The sequence below is a fragment of the Lycorma delicatula genome, chromosome 7 (assembly GCF_047948215.1).
Source record: "Lycorma delicatula isolate Av1 chromosome 7, ASM4794821v1, whole genome shotgun sequence".
Classification (NCBI taxonomy): Eukaryota; Metazoa; Arthropoda; class Insecta; order Hemiptera; family Fulgoridae; genus Lycorma; species Lycorma delicatula.
In genome coordinates, this window is record NC_134461.1 from 93,234,794 (window position 1) to 93,246,658 (window position 11,865).

Genomic DNA, 11,865 nt, shown 5'->3' on the forward strand with positions numbered 1-11,865 from the left:
AGTGTTTTTTTTTAATTTGTTTAATTATTTTGAAATAAAATATTCGTGTTTAAATTTTAATGGTATTCTTATTTTTTGTGGGCAGGTGCTCATGCCTCCACTAAAAACGTATTCCTGGTATTTCACATTTTTAAGACAAATTTTGAAGTTTGGTCTTAAATAAAGAATCGTGTACTCCAAAACTGACTACGGAATACACATTAAAACTAAGTGGAAAAATGTTTTGTTTAAAAAAATTTTTTAAGTTTTTATATTTTTATTTTTTTTATTACAAAAGTGTATCAAATATTACAAATGTACTTAGTACATCCGCTTTACAGATTGTAATTTTTGGTATTTCATGTCACTTACTTAAACCTAATTTTTATACAAGGTAACAAAAAATAATTTTAATATTTGTATGAGAAGTGTGGTGTCGATACGTGAGTGCTAACGAATGATTTGTACTTTGGTGATTCATATTTTATTTCTGGTGCCGAGTAATGTTTAAATTCCGCGATCGGGGCTGCCTCATATTTTGGTGCTGGTGCGTACGCATATTCTTTGTGTCCGCCTTCGTATTCGACTTTAGCGTTGAATCCACTCTTATGATCTGAAGTATATACAACGACACGTTTCTTTCCGTCAGGTTGTACAAGGGTGTAATAACCTTTTACGAAATCACCGTCTCTGGTTTCGTGTTGACTTTTTATATCACCTGTGTGTTCATCTTTGACGTCATATTCAAAACCGTACTTAGGGTGCGAGTCGTATGGTTCTGGTTCATGGTGGTAATGGTGCTCGTATTCTACGGCTAACGCTTGTGAGATCATTGCTACAACTGCTACTGCAATAAACATCTGTAAGAAAAAAAAACATTGTTAGGAACATCGATTAAAACCGAAAGAGATTTTATTGTTACATTTTACTTGGAATATTTTTTTAAATTACATTGCCCAGTTTATCCATTTAGTTAATTTTTATTTTGATAGAGAAATTTCATATAGATCCGTGTATGAAGTTTGAAAGGTCTGGCAGTAATGAAAAAATTGTAGTATTTATTTTTTCACTTTTGAATCGGTCATGTATCCGTGAAGAAGCATTTCACTTTTTCACATTTTATTTTATTGCTGCTGTTGGTATCGATTCTTTTCAAATCAACTCATATATTTCGCATATTCTTAATTTCCCAAACGGTAGATACTTTTGTGTTAAATTCTATCAAATTTTGTACTGTACATTTATTTAATAAAAATAACTTATAGTGTATTAGAAACTGCTCATTTTTTAATTACAACCGTGTTTTAAAAAGGATGAGCAGTTCTTTTCAGAGATGCAGATTTTTACGCCTACTTGTCTTCCAAAAGTATTTATTTTTAGTAGGGGACTCTAAAACCCCAGTTAATTTTGAATTTTTTGTATAGTCAGGCATTAGACTGTATGTTTTCACATAAACATAGTTGGTTCGTTGTTAATCATACATATAAAGTTGAGCTATTTGGTTTCTATATTTAATAATTTTTTTTTGTTACGTCCTTATAGCCTTTTCTTATAATTCTATTTTAATTTTTCTTAGGTAATTTCATTACTCTATTCTGTTAGCCGTTTTTCACAAGTGTTAATGATCAAAGAAAACAAGAAATTAAAATTTTAATTACAGTTTTTATGTTTTATTGTTATGTTTAATCAGTTTTATTATTACGTTTATATTAAGAGTCGTTCTTTCTGCAGCTTATAGAATTGTTGTGATATATCTAAATATTTTGTAAATTTATACGTGAATTTTAGTTTAGAATGTTATAATTTTTATGAATTCCTTTTTGTTAATTTTGGTTAAATATTTTTAACTGCATTAACACAGTCCCCAATTTTTTTTTTTTTAATTTTTTTTTATACCAATTAGTTGAGTAAATATAAATTTTATTAATGTAGGTTTGATTTTTTACTTAAATTTTTTATTAACCTAATTTTAATAAAAATAAAAAAATCAGTAATAAACATGTCATTGATGTAATGAATTTTATGTAATTAATTACAAATTGTTACACAATTTAAAGAATTTTTTTTTAAATTTAATTTAATTTACAAAATTTAAAGAACCTTAAAAAAATTAGAAAAATTTTTCAACATCAACCGTACGGGTCATCCAAGTTTAATACTTCTTTCTGCTAAATTAAAAAAGAAAACAATTTTTCATTAAAATACAAATGATATTAATTTTAGATTTGTAAAACACGTATATGATAGCCGTTACATGAAGTTAATACGTTAGTTTAATTCATTATCTGTTATTAACAGTGCCTTATTAACGTAAAAAAAAAGATAAGACATACCAAAATTATTAATCTTTTTTTAGACAAATGTTTAAAAAAATAAATTTTTTTAATTTCGTTTAGTTCTTCTATGGATAGCACTAAAAACTTTTTTATTTTTATTTTATTTTATGTCGATATTTTTCCATTTTATCAATAACTTCGTCTCTTTCTTTTTCAGAAAATTTTCTTCCCCTTTTTCCTATTGCTTTTTCCAAAATTCTTGAAATTGTTTATTTTATGTCTTAACTTGTTTGGTTTAATATTTCTTCTTCTTTAGTATTTAATTTCTTTATACCTTTTTCGATTTCTCGAAACCAGTTATTTTCAGTTTTTAATGTAGAAAGGTGATTAAAAATTGTTTTTACTAATTCGTTGTTCCTAATTTTTTTAATTTCTGTAAAAGCCGAATGTTATTTTTTTATATATCTTCTATATATTTTTTTATTATTTTTTTTATATAATGTTATTTTTTAAATATCAGTAATTTTTTTCATTTGATCATATTTTTTTTTTTTTAATTTGTATATTTACATCTAAAAACTCTTCTTAAAATGTTATTTATTTTTTATAATTATCTTTTCCAGTCTCAAATTTTTGACTGTTATCATCGTTTCTGCAGTATAAAAGCATTCTTGTTTAATGGTAAATCTATAGTTTTCTATTTCTAATTAATTTTCGTTTAATATATATTTAGAGTACTAATCCATATTCTAAGTTATTGTGTTCTGTGCTTGAGTAATAATACATATTGTAAATAGTGATCATAAAATAGGTTACTACGTCATTTATAAATATTTACCTTGCCCTAACATATCCCAAGATGGATTGTCATAAAACTTCAGTTCGTTAAGTTTATAATTATTATAGTAGGTTTTATGTGCTCATAATAACTGCAATTCAATTTAGCAGTTTTAAAAACAATTACGTTAGTAACGTAATTAACGTTATATATATTTCTTTTTTTTTTTATGATACAATAAAATAATCGAGCATATATTTACAAATTTACCGAATTTTTTTTGCCGATCTCTGTGGACGAGTAGGTTACGGATAACCTACCTTTCATCCAGTAGGTTACGGATTCGAATCCTGGTCAGGCAAGGTACTTTTCATACGGTACAAAATTTAAGAAATTAAGAACTTTTTAAAAGTTTAGAAAGAATTCAGCCTTTTCATGAAAATTTTTTGCTTCTTTATTTAGCTTTTATAATACATTTTCGGCTTTAAATTTTATATTTTTCTTAATATATCATTCTTTAATTAAAAATCTGGTTTTGTCATATTTTATTACTGCTGTTTGCAATATAAAGAAATTAATAAAATATTCAATTAATTTCATTTATTTTACGTTTCACTAGTAATTTTGAAGTTATGTTATCAACTAATTTTAATTTTAGAGTAGGTTTTTCTTAAACTATATTTGATTTTGCGAAAACCTCATAAAAAGCCTTCAAATATAAACGAAATTATTAAATATAATTTACCTTATAAGAAGCCATGTTAATTGTTTGTATATTGAACTATCTTGAATAACACTCGATGTGTTGTACTGTCACTCACAAATCTAACTGATGCTATTAGTCTGAATTATTTCCCTATTTATAGTTAATTGGACAGTAATATTATTTAGCAACCACTAATGTCCAGCGATATATGCGAAATTCTTATTTATTGGGAAATTGGTCAATAGTAGACTTGTTACCTGAGACTTGTTACCTTTCACTTGTTCGTTATTTTCGTTATACTTCCTTTCCTTACACCTTAATTTTATAAATTAAGTACTTTTTTAAGATTTTTAAATTTATTTAATTAGGTAAATATTTGATTAGTTGTTTATATATGTTTAATTAGATTAAATAACAAGTTATTTCTATTACGTCCTACTTCGTGTTAAACTTGACATGTTGCTATGTTGCGTTTGTATACATTCCGTTTACATTAGCGTTTTACGTACATAATTGTAAACGCTTCTTTAATCTTTTTATAATTTTATCATTTCATTATTGAGATATAAAAAATAATAATAATTTGAGACGTATAATGTTACCTTTTATATGAAGCTTTTAAATTAACATATTTTATTATAATTTTCCTTTTTTTTTAATATTTTGATAAACATATAGGATGTGTCATTTAAAAAAAAAAAAACAACTCTTAATATAAAAAACAATTTTTTTTATATTTTCAAGTCAAATTTCATATAAAACCGATAAATTCACACTTTAATCTGGGTCCAAAGAATTACACTCTGACTTAATTTTACCGAAAGCGCAGAAATCTGGGCGAAATCTTTCCCCAACCGACACTTGTTAACCAAGAAGCATTTCCGAATCTGTATTTATATGTACCTTTTTTTTACACCAGAAGAACGTTTTTGTTTCTTTTTTCCTGCTTACGTGGGTTGGTCCTACAATAAATAAAGCATGTGGATACTAGCTCAACCCAGAAGAGTGTCCTGTGACTAATGGGCTTTCCCACCCGCCGGCAGTATGTCCGGCACGGCAGGTCGGCCCACCGATTCTGTATCTTTTACCATCATTAACCTGCCTCTAACTCAGGAAAGGGGTGAACCCAGGCCCGGCTATGCCGTAGTAGAACATGTCCTTATACTTTTTTTGCAGACCGTATCCTGAAAATATTTTACATTCTTCGTGAATCACCTATATATACAACATTGTTTAGTAAAATCTCTCCCTGGAATTTCTATTTTGATTAGTAGTTATGAATGCTTCTATTTTTCCATTGTTATTAATTTTTCCATAATTTATTGAATTCTCTGACTTCTTTTTTGACGTCTCCCTGCATATCTTAATTGCTACTTCTGAACGCAGTTTTACAATGGTTGGACCGATTAAAATTTAAAATTATTCTCCCACAATGAGATATAACTTTTTATCCCCGTTTTCACATTTTTTTAACGTGTCCAAAATGAAAAACTCGATTGGAACTTTTTATATATTTAAATTTAGAAGTTTTTAAAAATAATACTGAAGAATAATAAATCTATTATATATCTTAGGATATTACTTAGCTGATAAGCGCGATGTAAATTAGATCAGGAAGACCTAGATAATAAAGGATAATTAAAATATCACGTTTAATTTCGCTAGGCTTACTCTACTTTTTTATCATTTTATATTCGGCTCGATAAAAAAATTGCAATTGGAAATCACTTCACTTCTTATTTTCTTAATTAAATTAGCTTGTTATTGTTTAGATGTGTTTTTTTTTTTTACTTTGGATACTACACAGTATTAGGTTTAATAAATTTAACAAATCATATTTAATTTCATTTTCATTTAACGTTGATTTGAATCCATTGATATTTCACTAATCTACGCTAACGAAATTTTTATAAAAGGTAATAATGAATTAAACATTGATTTTTTTTTTTACAGCTATTAAGAAGTAAAATTATAATTTAGAGATAAAATCGCTATATTATAGCCGATTACAAAATGTGTTGAAAAGTTATTAATTAATTAATTAATCTGTACGTAATCTATTTTCAAACAGCTTTTTTGCGCTAAATATACCAGTTAAAGTGGTATAAGTTTTTGTTTAAATGTTTTTTATAGTATTTGCGGTTGAATAATTTATGCATTAGTAATCGTATAATGTTTTGCTTGCCAGATTTTATTATACGAATAAATTCACATTTTCATTCATGCATTAAAAATTCATTATTTAAATGGATTTGTTTCTTTATGCATATTTTTTTTCTTGTTCCTTGTATGAGGTTATATATTATAATATACAGCGTATATAAATATACGTACCTTCTGTTGTTATTTACTTTTGCCCTAAGGTCTTCAGATCTAGATAATCCGGGTTTTCTGGTAATGAATTTGAATTGACGTTAGTAGGTTATATTTTGCGAGTATATTTATTCAGTTGAATAATAAGTACTGTTTATAAATTACTTAATTATTCTTTTATTAAATATTTTCAGGAAATTCCTTTTTGTTTTATTTCTACTTGAAATATTTTATCGATTTGGTTTAACCAGAAAAGAAAGCTAATTGTATTTGTGTGTGGTAACACACAAATATATATATATATATATATATATATTATAAAAAATATTAAAAAAAAAGATAATAATAAAAATAATAAAAATAAATAAATAATAAAAGATAATAAAAATTATAAATATATAAAAAAAAGAGATATATATATATATATCTTTTTTTTACTGTAATTCTTTAAATTTTATTATAAAAAAGATTTATTTTATACTTTTGTGTCATTTTAAAAGCAGTTAAAGTAATTTTGGCCTCTGTAATATACCCCAGATCCAAAACAAGAAGAAATATTTTTTATTACTATCATAAAAGTTGTACTTTACTTTTTCAATATTTTTCAACGATTCTTTTTTTTGTTAAAGATTTTATTTTTATTAAAAAAAAGTTTTAATAAATTTTCCACACATATTGAGCTCTAAAATCAAAACCTTTTATTTAAAATTTGAAAATATTGATGTTAAATCTTATTTTGATAATAATCAATAAAAAAAAGTCCCGTTCATACGGAAATCCAAAATGTTTTAAAAATTCCAAAGTTCTTTTTATATTTCAGCCACTTTACATTTATGGCGCTGGTGAAAAGGAAATTCTGGACTTTTTAGATAGCTCGAGTTTGATGAATCTTTCAGTTAAGCCTTTCTTACTTACAGAAAAGCTGGAAGGATTGAAAAGGTGCTGAACTCAAAGAAAGTTCCTGGCTTTGATTTGGTTACAAAAAAATTCCTCGTTGTGCTCTCTTCTAAGGCTGTAATTTATATGACTTAACTGTTCGGTGGATACCTTAGAACGACGTGATACCCGTCGGAATGGAAGATGTCTCAATTAGTAATGGTACCTAAGCCAGGCAAATCAATGCATGACGTGCCCTCGTACAGGCCAATAAATCTACTTACTGGCCTATATATTAAGGCTAAGGTATTCGAAAGGCTATTCTTTCAGAGATTGCGGCCTGGAGGAGAAAATTATTCCGGACCACCAGTTTGGTTTCCGCGGTGGTCACTCCTCCATTAAATGAACACATACGATTCGTGTTGTCACCTATTGCTGAGAAAAAGTTCTGTTTGGCTGCCTTTCTAAATGTGCAGCAAGCTATCTTACTGGTCTGCTACATAAAGTAAAAACAAATCTACCTCAACCTTTTTATGTAACCTTGCGTAGTTACGTGAATGGACACTTCTCTCAGATTAAATACAAGGAAGTTATCTGCATTCTTTGATACACCCTTGGATGTTCCTCAGGGCTCAGTGTCGTGGGTCTATCCTCTATACCATCTTCACTACGGACCTGCCAATCATGACGATACTACTACTGCATCGTTTGCCATCGATATGACAATTGTGGCTTTCGATGACAATCCGACTCAAAACCTCGACTAATTTGTATTAAACCTTCTAGCCGGGTCGTTAAAGAAATGGAAAATAAAGGTCAATCAAGCGAAATCGACTCATATAATATTTGGTATGAGAAGTGATGACTGCCTAGGAATCTATTTATTTATTTAGGTCAAGTAACATACCGAGAGTGTACGGTATTTAGGTATGCACCTACATACATCGTTGTCTAACATGGAAGGTTCACATTAAAGGAAAAAAGAAAATAGCTAGATATCAAATTTAAGGAGCTATACTGGTTATTAGGCAGGAAATCGCAACTCTCGTATCTAACGAGCTATTTTTGTACAAATTCTAAAACCGGTTTGGACATACGGAATCCAACTCTGGGGTACGGCGTGTACCAGCAATAATGAGATTATTTAGCGTTTACACAATAAATTTGTGAGCTGCATTACACAGGTGTACAGAAGAGTTCGGAACAACGAAATCCATGAGTATTTAGGATTACGCCTGTTCTAGAGGAAGTCGATCGATTTTCAAGTAAGTAAAAAATAAGACTTAACGATCACGTAAAGTATTTAGCTGTTAATCTCTTAGAAAACGGGGAAGATTAAAGTGGTACATATATTGGATCTAGAAATGTAATAGTGTGGTACTCAGGACCACACCTCTCTTAAGTTGTGCATCATCAAGTTTTTATGTTTATGTTTACGATCATTTATGTTTCTAATGTTATTTGTTCCTCTCTTACTATTTTTCTTTTTACGTTGTAGTTTTATTCGTAGTACTAGAAGTTATTGCGATGTCTAGTTCATTATTGGCTGGATTCTATCATTGCTTATGCTACCCCTCTAAAATAAATTTAATTAAAATGTTTCAAGGGAAACTCCTTTATAATTTGATTATTGTGCTGACATTTACTTATGGTTTCTTTTCTACGAAACCGATTATAAATGTAATTTGAGACACAAAAATTACCTTTATTGTGAAAACAAAAATATACGTTTTAGTTATTGAACTGCTAAGTCTTTCGGAAAGGTTTTGTAATGAAATAGCTGTGCAAGGTATTGTGTAACTTGACCGCGTAGCCGGGAAGCATCGGGGAACCCGGTGTAACCGGGTTTAAACTGAATAAAATGATTTGATTTTTCATTAATTTAGTTAAATAACTTTAACAACATGAGGTAAATTTAAAAATATGCACTAATATAACATCCCCTATTAAAATAAACATATTAAATGATTTTAAATTTTGAAAAATTCTGTTTTTGATTTTAGGTTTTTTTTTAACAATTCTAACTTAAAACAGTTTTTTTAATCGAACGAATACGGTTTGCGGGTGCAATAATACAGCCCACCTAGTGGTCTAGTGGCTAACTCGTCATTGCAAATCAGCTGATTTCGAAGTCGAGAGTTCTAAGCTTGAAATCCTAGTAAAGGTGCTTTTATACGCATTTGAGTACTAGATCGTGGATACCGGTGTTCTTTGGTGGTTGGGTTTCAATTAAACCACGCATCACAGAAATGATCGATCTGAGACTTCATTTACATTCATAAATATCATCCTTACTCATCCTCTGAAGTAATACCTTGCGGTTGTTCCGGAGGCTGAACAGAAAAAAGAAAGATAGATGCAATAATAGGAGTACAATATACTCGAATATTAATTATTTATTCTCTTTTGTTATACGTAAAATTTTATTATTTTTTCATAAATTATATTAAAAAAACCAATCTGTTTAATGCGAAATATTGAATTCTTATCCTTCATGCTATGGCAAATGTTTTTAAAATAGGCTTTAACTATTTTGCTATTGAATTTTACATTTGTATACTTTTTTTTTATAATGATGAAATTTAATTTTAAAGATTTAGTAATATCTCAATATCTTATTTTCACAAAAATTCTTTTTATATATTTTTCTTTTTACTAATTATGTAATTCATTTTTCCGCGAGGTAGATTTTTATGTTGGTTTAATATTTAAAATATTTTATTCGATTTCCTTTTACAATTCCTACGCTATTTATTTGTTTTTTGCTTACAGTGTAGTCCATACATTAAATTTATGGTGTTTGAATGTATTTGCGTATTTTTTTTTTTTACTCTGGCCAGCTAAAGGATCATTACCAACTTTCATTTAGCTTTTTTTTTCTTAATATTTTCCTACATTTTTTTCACTCTTTCTGTATGGTTTTTCTTCTTTCTTGTATTGCTCCTCTTTCTTTGGGAAGGTATTTGCTTTCGGAAGCCTTGATCATTTTTTAAAATTTGTTTGTTTCAGGGAGATTTCATAAGAAAGCCGTTTATAATGGGTACCATGATTCGACTTTCGGAAAATTTCGACGTATCTTCGTGTTTCACATCCCCCAGACCAAAACCACCCTCAGTCCAAAAGTTTATATATACATTTATATATATATTTCACTTTCTTGTGAACAGGATAACTGCCGTAATTTTGCGTCAGTCACTTTAAAATTGTTCCCTAAAAATAACTCGACCCAAAATCTCGGTCGACTTTGTTAACGGCCAAAATCGGACCATGGGGGTGGAAATAGGGTGACTTTTTCGAAAAAAAGAAATATCGCTATAATATTCTTATTAAGTAGAATACCGAATTCGTTTAAAGTTGCTACTATTCTTTGAATAAGGGCTTAAAACTTATCTAAGTAAAGTCTTTTAATGTCACCAACCATTGGCCCAGCGGTAGAAAAAATCGGGTTTCGAAAACAAAACAGAAAATAAAAAAAAAAAAACAACTTAATAGGCAATTATCGAATCGGTTTAAATGGTCGTTAGTCCTCTAAACATTACCTAAAACGTTTGTCTGAGACAATTTTTGATATGACCAAGCCTTACGGTAAGGGATGACCAAAATGTTGCTAGAATTCTAAAAAGTTGGGGCTTTTTGTATGCTAAACAGGAAATTTTTTCACATGCAGCCATTGTCGTATTGAGTAAATTTGAAGTTTTTCTTAACTTTAAGGTGGAAATTTTTTTTATCCTCTACTTCCACCGGTGAAATTTACTTTCGCCTTCCGGCGTGCCGAAAAGGATTTGTAATATCTTCTGCGGTTATTTTATATTTAAAATTTTTAAAGATTTCTTCAAACCGTTTCAGTTCCAGTTTTTTTATATGAGAAATGGTAGAATATTTCCATTGTTAACATATTATTCATTCTATAAAGATGTCCATAAATTTGAAGTTTTTCTTTATTTTAATTTTATTAGAATGATCTTTCAGTTTGTTCATATAGTTTTTCATTTTGTTGTATTTTTCTGCTTTCTTTCTTCCTTCGAAACATTTGTTTCGAAGAAATAGCATTCAAAAGCACATAAACTTGTAGTTTTAACCCTGTATTACAGTATTTTAATTTTATATTTCGGGAAAATATATTTTTTTAAATTAATAGACTTCATTTAGTTTTCTTTTTTCTTTTACGGCTTTCTTTTCTAGTCTTTTTTGTTCTGTTACTTCATTTGCTTTATTTTATTTTGTTCGTTATATTTTTAAATAAATGAGTTTTTTTATGTCTTTTGTAGCAAACTATTTTTTTTTTTTTTTTGTCAAACTGTATGAGAGATTCCATAAAATTTCAATGTCCAGTGTTATTTGTTTGCTTTAATTTCTTTTACCAGCTTTTTTAAATTTTTAAGTAAAATTGTTTCTTTTAACAAATTTACTGCCTTTAAAGAGGATGAAAACAAATTATATCAACTTTACACATAGACCACGTAGTATTTTATTTTGTTACTGAATCTTCCAGTTAAATTATCTGGATAAACTTAATACAGGATCAGTAGAAGAATTTTCTCTACAAATAAAAATAGTCATCGGAATTGGTAAATTTAATAATAAATAAACTTGATCGTGCATGTATTAACAAAATTTTAAAAATCATGAACTGAATCCAGAACTAACTTCGCTTTAAAGTTGATAATAAAAACACTCTTTAAAAGAATATATAATCTGTTAAAAAATATATTTTAATTAATTTATATACATATTATATATTAAAAGGAATATAAATTAATGTATTAAATAACTATTAATTTCAGTTATTTTACCTTTCATGGATTGTTGAATAAAACAACAAAATGAAAGTGTTATATGTAGACACACTTCAGTATCTAGACGTATTATATAAAAAAGGAATATGGAAGTACCAGAATAAAAAATATGAGTCCCGCATAGTTTGAAAGAGTTTAGCA

The 11,865-nt window shown here is 27.9% G+C and overlaps 1 protein-coding gene across 1 annotated transcript; it reads right to left on the minus strand.

Moving 5' to 3' along the window:
• Window positions 1–389: 389 nt before the first annotated feature.
• Window positions 390–839, minus strand: LOC142328340 (larval cuticle protein A2B-like). Its single transcript, XM_075372046.1, has one exon. The coding sequence runs from the start codon at window positions 837–839 to the stop codon at window positions 390–392; it is 450 nt and encodes a 149-aa protein (XP_075228161.1).
• Between the last annotated feature and the right edge of the window lie 11,026 nt (window positions 840–11,865).